Source organism: Aplidium turbinatum, chromosome 16, assembly GCF_918807975.1.
Source record: "Aplidium turbinatum chromosome 16, kaAplTurb1.1, whole genome shotgun sequence".
Lineage (NCBI taxonomy): Eukaryota > Metazoa > Chordata > Ascidiacea > Aplousobranchia > Polyclinidae > Aplidium > Aplidium turbinatum.
In genome coordinates, this window is record NC_137487.1 from 20,387,514 (window position 1) to 20,405,994 (window position 18,481).

Sequence of the window (18,481 nt, forward strand, 5' to 3'; positions counted from 1 at the left end):
AAGAAATTACTGTGAAAATTTGAACATAAACAACGTTGGTTCCAGCAAGCATCAAACAATTCCTCAAAGTTTTACTTTGTTTTTGAATGAAAAGAGACCGACTTGCGCTGCAAAAAACAAACTGGAACAAGCGGAGTAACACCAGAGATTGTTTTTAAATTTCCAATTTCCTTTCATTGAAATGCTTAATATTATGGAAGCTAATTTGATTGTCACACGCCAAACGATGAATGCAGAACATTTTTCCAAACTTTGGAAAACAATTGGAGGTTCCAGCTAGCTTCATTTTTCATTGTTCCATGTTGTGATTCAGAACACTCCATGCATTGAATCCACTATAATGGAGCCCTTTACTTCCTCGATCTAAAGAACAGCTGGGAAGGTGTTGTGGGTCTAATAGAACAGATCTATTTTTGATCTATGTTTTACCTTTGTTTACTTTTGATTTATTCTTTACTACACTTTTTGATCTACTTTTGACCTGATCTATCTTTTCCATGATGAATATGTGCTAAGATTATTCCAACTATTTGTTTGCACTCATTTTAAATTTCGTAGTAAACAACTGGAAGTTCTAGCTGGCGTCACTTTTCATTGTTCCATGCAACCTAACAATTGTGGGAACCTTCAATGCATTAAATCCACCAATGGAGTGTTTTACTTTCTCGTTCTAATAAAACACAAGGCATAAGTCTGAGCGAGAGGCACATCTGCGCATCTGCCACAAATGCCCAAAAAGAGCGAAGTGGGACGGTAAGTGTTCCGGATGTACGGATGATGACATCATTGATGAGGTCATAATCAAGTTAAAATGTTGCAGATGTCCAGATCCAACCCGTAGCATTGTGGTACTACTAGTACCCACTTGTGCCGATAGGAATTATGTATGAATTTTAATTTTTGTGATGTGCAATATAGTTAAAATGAGCCTAATAAAACAAGAGGTGGGAATTGGAATGGTGCAAGTAGCAGAAGCGCGCTACTTTTGGTCATAGTAGTGGTAGCCATATCGCGCTTCTATCAAAGTAGAGGATGTCCACCTCTGCAAATAGCTAAAGAACTTTTCACTCATTAGAAAAATAAAATCCATAATTGATTGTTCATCTTTTGTCTGCACTGAATATATTAGTGCGATGGTTGAGAACTTGAACTTAAAACTGGCCAAGATTTAAGTGAAATGATCAAGTTTTCTTGTAATATTTATTTACGAAAAGATAAACGCAAATAAATAATGGAACATTTTTTGCAGATCAAACATTAAAAACAGATCAAATTTATAAAACATAACTTAGGTTGTATAACACTGGGCAACAAATTTTGAGTTTTCCGCCTCGTTAGCTCAGTGGATACGCGCCCGGCTCAAGATCACGCGGCTCTGCTTCAACTCTCTGGGTGTGCGCTTGAGCAACGCATTTCAGGACTGCTCTCCATTCAGCGGCACCTAGTGAATGGAATACTTTCCCGGCAATAATATTTCAACAATCGGAAAACTTCACTCTGTCAATCTCGGTAACCGGCCCTGAGTCAAGAGCTTCAACGAATATGCGAAACTACCAGGAATAACCAATCAAGGCTTTGTCAGTCCGAAGATAAAAATCCAAAAACCAAACCAGTATATGTTATATACATCAGAATAACTACGGTGACTAATAACTTTGTAATTCGTTTTTTTTTTAACAAACCATAAAAAACCAGCATAGCAACACTTGTAGCAGGCACAAAGAAAACATTTCAGTCTGTAGCACATCATTTCAGTTCAGTTTGTTTTTATTTCTGACCATCACAACGAAAAAACAATATATGCTAAACATAGCAGAGGTCTAGAAAAGGGTAGAAGCGACAAAACGCGGACATTATAACGTGCATGATACCAAAGCAGAACAATCAGTTTAAAATATGGCACAGTCGCAACACCTTAATAGAATTTTAAAAAAATAGAAGAAGAAAGAGCAAAAAATGCAAGTGAATTTTTCATTTTTAACAATTTAGATAAGTGAAAAAATACAAAACAAGACAATGTTCAGCAATACACACAGTAAACAACATAACAACAAAACTGGATATTTATTGGCATTTTTTGTATATTTTTGGTTCTTATCTCGAGTTAACTCGTTAAGTGGGTAATTAATTTTTTGCCACTCGAGTTCTGCCCGCATTTAATTTATCGACTCCCAACATGTTTTGTCGCATTATTACTTTGTAGAATATTGGGGAGTCCCCAGCCTACAGCGTAACAAGCTTTTGTTTTAATTTTCATTTGTACTTCTTGCTTCATTTTTTCGTTTTAAATATTCCGGAAAAATCAACACTGGACTATTGTTTTCTTGCCGAGCTATTAACAAAATAAGTTCAATTATTTCTGAAATAATTTTATAAACGTGTGTTCTTAGTCAAATATGACGCAATAAATGTTATTTGTGAACCATACACATTAAAAATATTTTATTACGTCACAAGTCACGAAAATCAATTCATTAGCAACCGATCAAGTCCATGAATTTATTGAGAAAAACTTTTATTGAGAATTATTTTAATAAAAATTGTTTCCCAATTGCAATCCTAAAATAAAATTATTTTTGTGAAATTTTTCTTTCAACTCTTTCCAAATTTTTCTTAGATGTAGAAATATTCGACGATTTATTTTCGTCACTCGCAGAATCACTAGCTGTGTTGTAGATTTCAATCGTTTTTGTGAAGGCGGCTTTCGCTTCAAATAGTTGGTTGGTGTTTTCAAGCGCAATTCCCATATTGTGGTGGCAATCTCCAAATATAAGATACCGACTTGCTTCAACATTGAATGCTGTTTTCATTAATGTGATTGCAGATTCGAATCTTGCGATTGCTTTGTACCGATCAGCTGCTTCGTTGCAGCAGAAACCAAAGCGTTGCAAAAACGAACTAATTTGTTTACATTTAATTTTGAGATCAACATTATTTATATTTTGCATAAAGTTTAAAATTTCATCCATAAATGAATATTGTTGTTTAATTTGTTCTTGTTTGTTTTGTTTTGATAATTCTTTGGATATTTGCGTCATCAACCAACCAACATTTTGAAGCTTATTTAACCTGCTTTTCCCGTCATAGTGATTCTTAACAAATTGAAATCTACAACGAGCCAATGAGATTGCGCAATCGCATTCTTTCACGTTCACAAATTTCAAAACTAACTTCCTAATATTCTCATCATAAACGTCACGTGATTGATCGGTCAAGCGTGACGATTGATTTGTATCAACAATGGATGCAATCGAAACACAAACAACTTCTGCTTCTGGAATGTTTTTCAAACTCAAAAAACATTCCGCTTGATCGATGCTTGGTTGTAACTTGTCCCAACCTTCGACATGGTCGATGATTATTTGCAGGGTTTCCACCGCTTTTTGAAAGTTGTTTTGTTGCTGATAGGACGCTGCTGAATCTGTTAAATAAATAAATTGACAGAAACAATTAGAGATGCGATTTGTGCATTTAAATGGTAACCAACTTTGTAATAAATTTGAAATTTGGAGTTACTGAGATTAAATAGAAAACAAGTCGATTTCTGATTGATAAATCACTTCATGGTTGCTGGAGCATCGAAGTTTTGAGCTCATTTAGCAAACATTTATCTGACACTAAGCGTCACTTAGTGGCTGAAATAATTCACAAACAACCACACTTCAACAACCAGGCACTTCATTCTGTCAATCTCGGTGATTGAATGCATTGAGCGTAAATTTTGAGCCCAAAGTGGTGATTTAGCCTAATGCTTTACGTGCAAAATTTTTTGTTGAAAACACCCTAAACTAAATCATAAAAGTTGGTTATTCTCCTGTTTGGGGGAGGGAGGGGCATATTGTAGCAAAAGCAGGGTTGAGAAAAACCTCAATTTTTTAAAAATTAACGCCCAACCCGCTAGGTTTTTTTTAAAAGCCCGGGCATTTTTGGGCTTTAGTGTTTTTTGAAAACTCCTTGAAAAAGGTAGTTTCACTCTAATTTCACTTCAAAATGAATTTCGGAGCAGGGGCCAGAGTAAATACTTTTGTAGCAGGAGCGCAGCCAGAGTAAAAAAAAAGTGATTTCATTCACCTCTTCTAGGCATGTGGTGAATGCCAAAGTTAATGATGAAAGGTTATTGGTCAGATGATTAATCTGATTAAATAAATGAAGTTGAAGAGAAATAAATGAATAAATTTGAAAATTTTACATTAAAGATGTAGGCTACATTGTACAAGCGACACTTCCCAACAGCATCATCAACAACTGACACACGAATTCAATGCAGGATACACAAATTGGCGAGGGACAGATCACATGATATGCACATCACAAAATAATAGTTTTATTGCAGCCTGATACTATTATTGCGCACAGATGTCCAATTCTGCAGTAAAATGTTGTATGGTGTGCAATATACCTCAGCAAACATCACGCGTTTTGCCCATGAAAAGGAGGCCCGGAGTGAGAGGGGGCCCGGAATGACTCTTCGTACCCCTAGTGAAAATTTCTCTCAGAGGCCCTGACTGCCAGAACTCCAGAAAATGAAAACAAGTGGTTAAAAGTTCTCGAATGTCGTGCCCCGTATTGTGCCCGTCACAAATATGTTTGTGATATGTAGTAGACTATATACATACACTATAGTGGTCTTCAAAGTTGCTTTCCTTGTGACACAGTGTAAATAGATTTATGATCTTCTGATTTATGATTTTTTGGCTCTAACGCTGAAAATGCGTGTTGAGAAAGTTTTTATTCATTGATAATGTGATGGGTGAGCTGGCTTGTTTTTGACGATATCAAATCTAATGAGTTTTTCATAATTTGCAAAACTTCCGGTTTAATTTTTATGCCATTTATGTTTTACCGATATTTCGTTATCACAACAGCGATGGCAGAAACAATAGCGTCCTAAAATAAGACAAAGGGGAAAGTAGCCTATGTAGCCTATGTGGCCTATGTGGCGTTGTTTTAGCTGGATTTGGAGAGGTCCACTTAACATTTACTCAATCTGAAAAAAATGTCTCATCAAATTGATTTGTCGGTCTATCTCTCTACTACCGTCAAAAATGCTTAGATTTATTAGTTTTGAAAAGATGACACAATAGCAAACTGATTTTCATCCAGCCCTAGTAGTGGTAGGCTATTGAGAACACAATGCTTTTTGGTATCAAAATGCAGCTTGAACACCAATTCTTATCGAGTATTCTACAAATAATTTCCATTCTAAAGTCACCTGCACGTGCAACAAAACAACATACTGTGACGTTTGTCAAACTCTTTCGAAATAAAGCAAGACAGCCGAGGTGTCAACAAAAATCTGAACATTTTCATCGCTCTTGGTATTGACTTCAATAAACATCGTTAGTTATATTTGATTTAGTCAAAGAAATCTTTACAAAACTGAATGGATGTGCGGCACCTTCACTAACTTCAGTTTCAGAAGTATGCAGAGCCTGTGCTGAGTAATGAGTATGTGCAATTTACAGTAAATATACAATAATACATTTTCTATGAGGGATTTTTCATTATCTGAAGTGGGTAGGCTACTGAAGTGAGAGTAGAGTAAATTTTACAACTACGGTTCATAACAAAGTGTTCGTGTTGCTTACCTTGTAATTGTTTGATTTTTGAAGGAGTTAAAACTTCTTTTTCAACAGTTCGTGAAGTGACTTTCACCTAAACATAAACAATAATGTATTTTAATCTGCAAGCTTCAAAACAAAATACAAAACATTATCTTGGTAGTGGATTCGTTTTCATTCAATTATTGCAGAATTTTCTCAGTCTCAAAATATGCAACAAACGTCTGCAAAGATTGTGCTGATGGTTAGCGAGAATCCATTTTGTTCATTTAAATCTTTATAAAACATGTATTTGAAAAACCATACAAGAACAACTATGTCTGACAACGAATTGTGTTCGGCAGGCTAACCAGGAAAATATCTATGCCCTTTACAAAAAAAATTAAGCATACCGAAAAATGAATAAATGTGTGGAAAGAGCTGAACATGCATAAAAGAACCAGTGCTTTCCAAAATAAAAACTTTTTTCAAGGAAAAATTGCAATCAATGGAAAAACGTTTCATTACATTTTGGACGCTTTATAATATTTTTGAGTTTCTGCAAAATCCCGGACTTGGGTTCAAAATACTTCCTGGTCTCTCTTGTCCATGCAAGTGGTGAGGAAATGTGTCTTTGTTTATTTGAAAATAATCACAGAAGTGTTTTTTGAACAGAGTTGCGGATTCGAAAGGAAGGCGATTGCCCACCATAGAACATAGAGAAGTAACTTTATTCATACAACAAAAACTAAATTGCTGTTGTTATATATTTTTGTGTTTTGTTGAAATCGCATCTTCTCTTCCCAAAGTTACTTATTGGATCCGCCCCTTTCTTAAACACAGAGTTGTGCAGTCAAAATTGTAAAAGTCCTGGTCTTGTTTGTGTTTGACGTCACCAAACCACGTCGAAAACTGACACTTTTTGCGAGGTATGTATTATGGTCTCCAGCCTTACAATGCAATGACTGGCTACATCAACCATTAAACGGTGGCTTTCGGTAAAGTCGGCACAATTGTTATTGCGATCAAGGGCAAAAATTCAACACGAATCTCCAAAAGCAAGCAAAGTAAAAATCTATTGGATTGCCATTAATAAAGGTGTTTGGCAACGTAATGTTGAGAAAAAAGTTGGAATTTTCATCGATCTTCAAACTTTGAGCGTATCTCAGCGAATAGATCTCGAACCAAAAGTGAATCCTTCGAAACTGTAGATGACGAGTGGTTTCGGTCATTTAAGATTAAACGCAATTATTCTTTGAACACAAGTTTGTGAGTCAAAGTTTAAACATTTTGTCACATCTGGTTCTGCTTTACAGCCAGAACAGGAGTTTATTGTCTCAGGTCTTACAATTGTACAAGGTATTACTGTAGATCGTACTTAAATTACTCTACAACAGGGGTCTCCAACTGACGGCTCGCGGGCTCCATGCGGCCCGCCACGCTGTCATGTGCGGCCCGCGGAAGGTATCAGCGTACAAGTATAACCAAAAATACTTTTCTTGAGGAGTTAAAGAGCATGAAGGCAAAAAATACTTTTCGGGAAGTATATTTTCGCTTTGCATACGATTCCACCGACCGACCAATCAGATGGTAGTTCTAGGTGGGAGTTGCTTAAAGCTATTCCATTGCGATGTCCAGCCACACTGTCCCAGTTGTTGATAAAAACGTATGTTTTTGAAATTGTCTGTGAGGATAGGGTTGCTTATTTTACGTTTGTAAATGTCATGTAAACACTAGTGTGCGTTTCACCGTTATTGTGTTTCACAAACAGTGTTCCCTTATGCAAGTTTTTGTTGGCAAAATAGGTCGGTGTGCCAACTCAACTTATAATAAATTGGCAAAATATTACAGTATACATATAAATTTAAAGACTTTTTCTGGTTGTATTATGAAAATATTTATCTCAGTAGGCTGCTGGAAAATGTTGCCAATCAACAATTCTTGCCATGCTGATAAGCACCGCAAGTGACAGTTGTCTAATTGTTCACGAAATTATGGCCAAGTTATCTGTCTCCGTATTATGACATAGATTGTCGCACAATCGTGACGTCATCATTGCGATGCACTGTCACGCTTGAGCGACAATCTCTCGTCATTCTTTCTCTATTTTTTCTAACTTGTGTTTGTTTTGTCTTTCTTTTTACGATGTGTGAATCTAACGGACGGACGTAATAAGAGTGTGAAGTGACTATTCCACATCACAATTGAAGATGTTCTTTCTTTCTGATAACAGCTATGTATGAACTGCTATCCAACCCGTCTCTTATTAACAATATACATTCAATCTTCACTCAACAGATGTGGAACTTGAGTCGAAAGTTAGGAAGAAGACAGGTTGGATAGCAGCTCATAGGCCTACATAGCGGTTATCAAAAAGAAAGAACACCAATAATAACCAAAGAAAGACGGTATTATAGACTCTCACAAAAAGATGAAAAACCAAATCATTGTTTTGTTAGAGGGAACACTGTTTGTCGTATCCAGGCTTACACCCGGTGGTTGAAGATTTAGATTAAGTGGACAGGAAGGCAAGGAAGCCAACCTTCGTGTCCACCTTCAGGCATGCCTTTAAGTGTCCTGCCACAGACACAGCCGCATGCTCTTAAGCGGTGTCGAACCGGCGCCTTTTCGATTGCCGTTCCAGTGTTCTCACCACTCGGCTATGAAGCCGACTCGACTGTTCATGAGTTACGATAGAAACGTTTTTTCAGTGATTTCCACAAGCGTTTGTTTCATGGTGCCTGGTTTCTTTTTTCCGGTTATTGGAGCCTATTTTTCGCTGATTTGTTTGCAGGTCACTATTGTTGCCTGTATTGCGATGTGTCAAACATTTCCTTTTTTATGTTAAAGTAGCTTGGCATGGCAGTAGCGTTGTTCGACTAATTTTGTTGCTGCGGTACTCTAAGATAAATATTAACAACATGTAACGCTGGCAGTGGCGTAGCTAGGGAATGTGCCGTCCGGGGCAGATTTAGATTTTGCCGCCCCTTCAAGAAAAAGCATGTGAAAATGAAATGCGTTGTTTTTTTATCAGCATGGCAATACGCAACGTGCTATTTTCAATTTGCGGTGCAAAGTCAGACGAACGTACCATTATCAGTAGCGTAGCCAGGAATTGTGAAAGGGAGAGGTTTTGACGGCCGGCGGGCGAAGCCCAACGGTGTACTCGCCGAAGACGCCACTTATCGGCGGGGGGTCTGGGGGGCCTCCCCCAGAAATTTTTGAAAAATTATTTTGAATTTGGTGCATTCTGAGAGCATTTTCAACAAAAATGTGGGTATAAATATTCCTGTAAAATGGTGCTGTCCGGTGGCATAGCAAAAGAATAAGATCATGTTTTCTTCGGCATTTTTCGAAAATAAAGCTGAAGTCTTTATGTTTTCTTGTTGCTAATTCCTGACTGAGATATTTGAATGTTTGGTATTGGAAAAACTAGCTCTTTTAATGCAGTTTCATTTAAAATTAGGCAAACTTTTTTTTAGAGACATAGGTTGATTGCTTTTTTTTGCGAGATTATTACAGTTTTATTATTTATCAATTTTCTCCTTAGTTGATCCAAAAAACGATCTTACTCCGGTAAGTCACTAACTTTTATATTTTGAAGTTAACCCGAAGTTTAAAAAATGTAACGTCATACACGTCATACATCTTAATGAGTGTCAGACAAAAAGCTTTGAGACAAAGAAGTTACTTTATTTCTGATATATTCAAGTTTTGTATAACGAATCACTGGAATCGGGTATAGGCTATAAAAGGTTAGTGCAATTTTTCACAGCTGTAGATATTGCGGTGTTTCTATCGACTGCACGAGTTAGCTGGATACCATGGATACTGAACAGTTGTAGAGCGGTCACACCCTGCTATATGAATTATGAAAGGTCATTCGAATTATAAAGCATAATATGACACACAAGTTCTTACTCATTTTCAAAGATAAAGCACCAGAATTGCTTTAACATGTCGAATTAGTAGAATCATGCTTACAGCTAACAGCTATGAAAAATTCATCAACACAAGCAATAAGAATGCAAAAAATCATTGATACTGATGAAACTAAAGGGAAAAAGGAAGTCGACGAACCTTTTCACACATCTTGTTAAGACATCCTCAACAGTTGGGACCAATTTTCTATACAGATTAAACAAAGCCAAACCATTTAATCGGTTTTCAGAGGTTGAATTTCTTAAATAAGTTTAAGTCTTCGAAGAGCAGAAAAAGATCTTTCATTGGTGCAAGTGGTAGGCTAACTGGAAGAGTAACCAGAATGCGGAGTAAAATATTGATGTTTGGAAACGTTGACTGCGGGCAAAATGGCAATGCACTTACAGCACTTTTTGGCAAACTGGTTCGGGAAGAATTGAAAAGACATCGATACCACATATACGCAGTTCAGATATAATAGCAAGGGCGTTTATACACGGCAGATCTGCTTCGTAAAATTCAAAGAGTGATTCAGTTTTCTCCATTTAGTTTTTCTCAAAAGGGGGGTTGAAACCCCTAACCCTCCCCACCCTTTGGCTACGCCACTGACCACTATAATTTAGTAATATACTGAATGCAAAAGCACAAACACTGCTGCAGAATTAAAATAATCAATTTGTAACCTTTTACAAGGCTACCCAAATTTGAAGAGCATGTTTCCGCCTCTGCTTAATAACGGCTAGTAGGAATTTTGTAACGTATTAAAAACATAACGGCAGAAAAATTCATGAAAATTTGAAACGTTTTTAGATATTTAAGATGTTTTGACAGGGCCGGATTTAGCAGTAGGCAGAGTAGGCAGTTGCCTAGGGCGGCAAATTATTGGGGGCGGCAAAATATACGAATATATTACATTGATAAATGATAATACTGTACGTGAATATAATAATTCACAACAGATATATAGGAATTAATAAATATGTTATCACATCACACACATTTATAAACAGTGCGGCAAGTCATGTATGGCAAGTCATCGCCCCTAGAGTACTTCACGTTTGGTTGGTTTTCAACAATATGTGCTGCTTAGCGCTTGTTTTATTTTTCTGTCTCGCTTAGTATGGAGGACTAGGGTTTGTCTGTGCAATTTTTATTAATCTTTGTTTGGTTTGTTTCACTGTTAGTAAATTTAAAGGAGCCTAGAAAAAATGTTTTTAGTCAATGTTAGGTTGATGGAAAAGTTGCAGGCTATTTTGTGTACTTGCCTTGATGCTTAAAGTATGTAAACCATGAATGATCTCACATTTTTGAGGATTAACTCATCTTTACTTGTTTCTACAGACTTTGAAGAAATTATTGATTTGTTTGCAAGAGAAAAAGCCCGCCGCAAGCGATTTTAAACAATTAGTTCATTATACAATGACATTCATTGATGTATTCAAATAAACAGTGCAAATAACTTTTTTGTAAGGAATTGAAAATATAAATCGTAGCGCACCATCGAAAATTTTTTTTGGGGGGGCGACACTTTTCGTATCTGCCTAGGGCAGCGCTTAGGCTAAATCCGGCCCTGTGTTTTGAACGTTGCCATTCTGTTTGCTTTTATTTTTCGTGTACTTTTGCATTATAAAAAAAAAACGTCCTGTCTGAAAGTGCCGCCCCCCCAGACGTGCCGCCCGGAGCGGTCCGCCCCCCCCCCCCCCGCCCCCCACCCTAGCTACGCCACTGAACGCTGGATACTGGGTACGAAATGCGTTCTTTTCTAGCATAAGAGTCAACCTACCTAAAATTTTATTAGTGCGGTCCTACAACTTTGCACATGCAGTCTACAACTTTGCACATGCAAACTGTCAGGTCAAAACCAAAAGAAATCTTATTGTTTAAAATCTTTAATAGGCCGATTCGACGACCTCTTACGCCTTTCCAAGGCTACGGCCTTTCGCACTCTCTTATCAGATGCATACAGTATGTTATTGTTTTCTCTTTTGTGTCCTTGTGTTTTTGCATCCGAACAAAACTAAATGGCTTATTGATTATTGAGGTTGAATGTTGTTGGAGCGTTGTTGTTAAATTTTTTTACATTTCTGCTAAAAGCTGATGCGATTACTCAATGTCACTGGTGAAGACGCATTTAAGATTTAAAATAATAGCAATATCTATTAAATTATCGATTAGAACTAGAATAGAAATTTTAATGAAAATTAATTGAATTGTTTTATAGAAATTTATAGATTCCTGTGTGTTATCGTTTTTTTCTTTTATGTACGTTTAGTTTTGCATCCAAACAAAAATAAATGACTGACTGATTTATACAAACTTTACCTTTCCCAAGCTCTCAATGACGTTTTCCAAAGTGATGTTTCTGGAAATTCCATTCACTCCGTTGCCAGGCAACGCAATGGGACTTCTACACGTTGGACATCTGCAACCGTGGAAATAAAATTGCAGGTTTTGTGCTTTAAATATTCTGCATATTTATAACAATAGTTCTTAACAGAGGAAGAATTCTTTATCAAGAAGGGTAGGCTACGTGTTTCGGTATACAATAGTTGGTATACATATTCGGTATACAATAGTTGGTATACATATTCGGTATACAATAGTTGGTATACGTATTCGGTATACGTGTTTTAACTTAGTGGTGAGAGCCTGCTGGTACGACGCCTGCAAGGGTTAACTATACTGTTGATGTTGAGTATATAGCCTAACTATAACTGTACATACAAAGATACAACTGTACTGTCGTTCAACACTGATACGCAACGCTTTCATATAGTAAAGGACGAATGAAAGGCTTCAACATAAGTAAAGGGAGGAATGGATTGAAACAGGTTGGGAACCAAAAGGCTACTTGTCACAAGTTGCTGAGTGATTGATGGTAATTTTAAAAGTAAAAAATATAAAATAAAGCTCTTGTGTATTGCGATGAAAGCAAAATGTGCCAATTTATAGAATATAGGCTATTTCCTTCTTACCTTTTATCCTGATTGTTCTGACAAAGTCTAGCTAGACAGTTGTGGCAAAAGCTATGCCCACACGTAAGCATACGAATGGGTCTCTTCAGAGGTTCAATGCATATCGCACATTGGAATTCTTCAGTAACGCTGGAAGCCATTTTATCTTATTCTAGCGTAGCAACAAATCTGGAATAATTCCTTACAAAGAAAAGGATAGAAAACATTGAAAGTAACTTTAATTATTTCTTGTAAAACAGATGGATTAATTTTTATAAAAAAGTCACTATCAACATTTTCTAATTTTATTAATCAGACAATCAACACTGGCCTAGTGGCAGAGAGTTTTGTATTTTGATTGGTTTTGTTATAAAAAGGGATAGAAAAGAAATGAATCAAGCCACAGATGTTGACAAGTCATGCCCTGGTAGCTTCATTCAATGCTGCTGTAGCCTCCTAGCAACTTGTTTGGTGGTTGACAAATTTTATATAAAAAATATTCAACGACCGCAGACGTTGAATCGATGTACAAAGTGGTTAGTTGTTTAGATTGATACTAAAAATGCTGATTTCTTAACTTTGTTCATCTTGATTGTGACTTCCAAATATTGTTCTTAGCGCTTCTATTGTCACCTCTCATGCATTATGTTGTCAAAAACTAACATTGCCACTTCTATATAGCTATATTCCGTACATCCATTTCACAATCTCTGAATGTATGATCTTTCATTGAAAAGTTATAAAAGATTAGAGAAACAGGTTTTCCCATCCCTGATACAGCACAGAAGGAACTTGTATTGTTGACGAGGACAAACATCGGTAAAGAAAAGAAAGTGGCGTTCAGAACACAATCACCTCCATGACAACGCACACAAAGCATCCAATAGCCTATGGAGTTACAGGCTTGAAAGGAGAATTTCTTTCAATAGAGAACTTTTCGAAAGAGAACTGGCTTTGTCCTTTTAAAACTACAAGTCATGACCCAAGATGAATTAAATGACAAATTCTGCTTCATTCGGCAACTTTTAAGTTATCGCATTAACGAATATTGAACGTTAACTTAACATTGACTAAAACGACACGACCTTACATTTTTACCGTCACGATTTGTTGGAAGGAAAGCTTTTGCAGAAACATAATATCCATCCATGACGACATGCTTGTGCAACTGAATGACATATTTACAATATTTTATTTGGGTAAACTACAGTACTTGAAAGCAAAACAAGTGGGGAGGGTGCGCATTTTAGGTTTTTCCTGGGGTTTTTCATCTTTTGTCAACAAATTATCAAGGCAAGTGCGTATATATATCATCAAATGGAATTGTATAATAAAACATATTCATCATGAAATAAGTTTTAGTATTATAAATATATACATCATAATGACATTGAACAAGGCAGGCAGCATCATATTTGATTATCTATTTGTAGGCAATCACCCACTTCGTGATTTACATGAAGGAATGGGGTAACAATAGTGTTGGATTTCTCATCGAAGCCATTTTCTTGTTAGGCTACATCTAGCTTTGTATTTGAAAACCAATTGTTCTTGGGAATGTGAGTAAATAGGACTTATGGGACTCAGTCAGTCCGAGTTCTTTTGTTTCATAAAAATCTTATCTTTAAGCATTACAACAAATCTATCTCGTAACAGGGGAAGATATACTGTACATCAGGGGCCCCAACCATTGAGTCGCGAAACGGTTGCTACCGGATCAACAGAACACACGTCCAAAATGGGCATCAAGAATGTGAGTTGGTTGAAAGTAAGTACTTGGTCATAGAATAAATTGATTACAGTAAAAACAATTGCAGCCTTGCACTACACACGTACAAATAAATATTGCTTATAACTATGGTCACGTATTTCTCCCAAAAATAGAAAAAAAACACGTAAATTTTGTAAAGAATATGCAACATTTTCTATCCAGTTTTGCTCGCTCCATCCTATGTCTAACGGGTGGCATTGGGAATGCATGGAATATCTCTAAAGCAAAAGCAGTGAACTTGAATGATAATATCGGTAAAGTTTTAACCCATTAGTGCCCGCGCGTCCCTACAAGGACGTAAAAATTGGGTATTTTAGATTCCGAATTGCTTTCTTCAGATTGCTGGTATTAACTTTTTTTTTTTTCTTTGGTGAGAATAGCATTATAGCTATAGAAACAGCGCAAGAGTATTTTCTTAAATAAGTTTTAGTGTTCACTATACAACGTTCAAGGTGGACCTTTTGTGAGATATAGAGCCAGCACATGGTACACGAACTGTGACCTACAAATCGAGGTATGTAAAATTATTTTTTTATCAACTTTGTGTTTTGATAGATCTATTAATATGTATAGCTATGTGCCCAAAGTGAAATATTTTATTTTTTTCTTATAATTTTTTCAGAATATACATTACAAGTTAGGTGAGTCCTTGTAGGGATGCTTGGGCACTGGCACGGACGCTTTTTGGCTAAACTGTAGACATATAGGCAAGTTTGCTTAATGCTATAGGATTTCGTATGTTTCATGTTTGGTGGAAAAACGAACGTTATAGGCAACGTGCTGATATTCAATTTCCAAAACCGTGCGTTTTAGTTGGGTTAGTAGGTTAGGTCATCATTTTCATGTGCAGAAGGTGGTGCTTTAGAATCTAGGCGCTTTCACTGTTTTTGTACTGCAAATTGAGGTCTTACTGTAAATCTTCATGTATCTTTAATTTATCTTTATCTTTAAAAGAAGTTCATGTATAATCAAAATTTTGCATTCTTTACAGGAAAATTCATATCACTGTTCCCGAACTTCTTGAAGAAGCTCCACCCAAGGAGCCCACATATTATAAAGATATTATAAATATAAATTATAAATTTTTCTCAAGATATTATAAATTTTCCTCCTGGGGAATCCTGCAACGTGAGCGATGAGGACAGTGCAAATGAAGATGAGGGTGCCAAAAACGTTAAAAATATCGGAAAAGGAATCCTGAACCACAAAGGCAAATTAATGATTCATCACAATGAAGACACTCAGGACATGGATTTTGTTGAAGAAGAGCCCTACATTTGATAACGATGAGACAGACCCGCTACCGGGACCATCCAAAGCCAACCCATTGCGTTGGAACCCAAGAAAAATCGTAAAGAAAGTGGGTCAACACCCAATGCGTTAAATGACTTGAAAGAACTATAGTACAACAAGCTTGCCAAGAGAAAGTTTACATAATCACCCAAATGTACTGGAGAAGTCACATTTGTAACTAAAAAAGGAAGGGCCGTCAACAAAGCATTGTGTTTCCTAGCTCATCGTCAAGTGAAGAAGAGTTCACAAAAGAAAAGATACCATTTATACGCATCAGAAACAAAGATAGGATATAGTCTACCGTCAAAAATCAACTGGGAAAAAATCCTCCTTTTCCTGAAGCTGAGAAATTCAGCCATGATTATTTATCCATTGATCCTGATAATGTGAAAGCGCTGTATGATGTTATAAAACTCTTCATCTTTAATGATTTTGTAAACAAAGTAGTGAGATAGACCCAGAGGTATGCAGCACAACAAAACCAATTGGCCTTCCAGTCAAGGTGGATAATTCTTTAATAAGAGCATACAATATCATAATGTTTATGACAGGATACATCACTCCTTCCACACGCAGGATGTATTGGGAAAGGAGAAAAGATACAAGCAATGTGGTGGTAAGAAGAGCCATGTCAAAGAGTCTTTCTGATGAGGTAATGCGCTATACCCATTTCGCCAACTCAAGCCACCCCAAAGACGACCCATTTTGGAAAGTTGCCCTTCTTTTTGAGACTTTGAATGAGACAGCAGCCAAATTTATTGAAAAAACTGAGTACGTAGCTGTAGACAAATCAATGACCAGTTATTTTGGTCCCCACCCTCTCAAGCAATTTATAAAGAGCAAACCAACAAAATTTGGGTTTAAAATTTGGTCTATGTGCACCACCACTGGAAAGCTAATCCACTGTGTCCCTTACGCTGGATCAAAACAAACATCTTCAAAAATGGATTGAGTCAGGAGCCAGACGTTGTTTATGGCCTTGTGGAATATGCTCGATTTCTGGATCGAGAGGATGTTTGCGACAATCTTTTCAAGAGCCTGGATTTGATAGATCATTTGTCTTAGAAAGGGATACGTGTTTTGGGGACAATGAAGCAAAATTGAATGAACAATCTATCTTTACCATCAAAGAAAGAGACCAATGATATGAGAGAGGGGAGATACAGTATAAAGCAACTTTACCTTGGAGAAGATCAAACCATTGTTGTGTGGAAAGATTTTAGACCAGTATACGTGGCATCTAACTTTGTGGACAACGAACCTTTGGGAAAATGTGCTAAGTGAGTAAATATTATCAAAGCTTGGAGGTTTTATAAAACAATTGGGACAATCACAGAAGAGAGAGATATGGAAAAGATTAGCCTCCGTGACTTTATCTGATCATGTGTAGAAATGACAATTATGATCAATGGAAACAACACATTTTCTTGCTTACCATCGTCGCATGCACTTGCCAAACCTGAAGAGATCAGAAGGGATCAGGGCAATCACCTGATCATCAAGACGAACAAAAAAGGTGTCTGCAAACACTGTCACAAACCAAGTCATACAGATGCCATCGGTGTAATGGTGGACTGCACCCAGATTGCTTCGAAATGTATTATAACTGAAAGGAGTTTGTAATATTATCTGTTTAGATCGAGTTTTGTTTGTTTGTTTCTCAATAAATCTAATGAAAAAACGATGCATTTTTATTAGAAATTCATTTTTAACGTCTTTGAGCAGTAGTGTTGTTTTTTACGACTTTAAAAATTTCCGTTGCCGAAAATTTTAATTTTGTTTATTTTACATCAAATATTCGTATGAATGCCCAAGCGTCTATACAGGGATGTACCATTTTCTGCATTCCTGGTGCAGATATCAGAAAAATTTCTTTTGAATATTCATATTCAACTTATATGAACCTTACATAAAAAAAATTGAAAAATATTCCGACTAGAACGATGATCGGTGTTATAATATATTGTTTTACGTTATTTCTACGTACTTTGTTTCTGTACTGCTCCTTGTTTTAATGATTACTTCGTTGGCGTGTTTTGTCCTTTTGGCTGTTCTCTATTTTGTGTTGCTTGTTGTTGTGAGCTACCTGCCTTCATTTTTAGTATGTTTTGAGTTGGGGTGGCCGCATTTTAAGTTGGTTAAAACTTTATTAATAAAGTCATCTTTAGTTTCATGACAATCGGGAACTAATGGGTTAAGAGCCCCTCAAAAACCAAGATACTACTAAAGTATTCCAAACCAAACACCTTACTCAATAATAATTAATTTGACATATTTCAGAATGAAGTGAAATGTGCTTTTGCAAAAGATGGGAGCACTTCAGTTTGATTTTCGAAATTGTCAATCTACAGATTTGAAAATATTCTACTAAACCTTTAAAACTGAAAAAATTTCGAAAAATGAAAACTCCGCCCAAAAGATATAGGCTAAAGCATTGTTCGTTTGACAGGTGATTATTATGCGTTCAAAAAGGTCTCAAAGATTTTATTTCAGGTTTATTTGTTTTAATCTTCAAAATTACTAACACAAACTTCTTTTCATGTGGTATTGCTTCAAAACACTGTTGTGTGGTTGGCTAACATCGGTCAGAAGCATTGCCCGCATTGTGCCAATTCATAACAATTACGGTGTTTTCTTTAAAATTATGCAAATGTATACCATGATTTTGCTACAATTTAATATTTTTATAATAGGCTATCAATGCTGTTATTGTTTTTATAATACCGTACAAGTATACTATGAATATTTAAAACCAGCGTTGGTCAGAAGTGTAGCCAACGGTTTGCCAACAAGGTAGTTTTATTTCAGTTTGTTTATGCTAAACGGAGCAGAGGTCTAGAAATAGGTAGGAGCAACAGAAACGCGAACGTGATTCCGTGCTTGATACTGAAACAGTTTAAGTTTCCATTTGCCCTACACGTTTCCACAAAATAAACAATTGCAATGTCGGCTATATGCTGGATGTGAGGGCACAAGATTGGCAATTATGTCCAACATGTTGC

At 36.4% G+C, this 18,481-nt stretch overlaps 1 protein-coding gene across 1 annotated transcript; it reads right to left on the bottom strand.

Moving 5' to 3' along the window:
* Window positions 1-1,191: 1,191 nt before the first annotated feature.
* LOC145785650 (uncharacterized) lies at window positions 1,192-12,609 on the bottom strand. Its single transcript, XM_082597333.1, has 4 exons — window positions 12,437-12,609; window positions 11,784-11,883; window positions 5,589-5,655; window positions 1,192-3,421 (listed from the first exon to the last, which is right to left on the bottom strand). Exons 1-4 carry the CDS (start codon window positions 12,574-12,576, stop codon window positions 2,571-2,573), a joined length of 1,158 nt encoding a protein of 385 aa, XP_082453459.1. The 5' UTR covers window positions 12,577-12,609; the 3' UTR covers window positions 1,192-2,570.
* Between the last annotated feature and the right edge of the window lie 5,872 nt (window positions 12,610-18,481).

Bases quoted from the DNA above. Each gene is read 5' to 3' on its own strand.
- LOC145785650 (XM_082597333.1), bottom strand. From the start codon at position 12,576: ATGGCTTCCAGCGTTACTGAAGAATTCCAATGTGCGATATGCATTGAA. The intron at 5,656-11,783 runs GTAAAGTTTGTA...GTTTATGTTTAG, and splicing joins TCATTGAGAGCTTGGGAAAG to GTGAAAGTCACTTCACGAAC. The intron at 3,422-5,588 runs GTAAGCAACACG...TTTATTTAACAG, and splicing joins AAAAATCAAACAATTACAAG to ATTCAGCAGCGTCCTATCAG.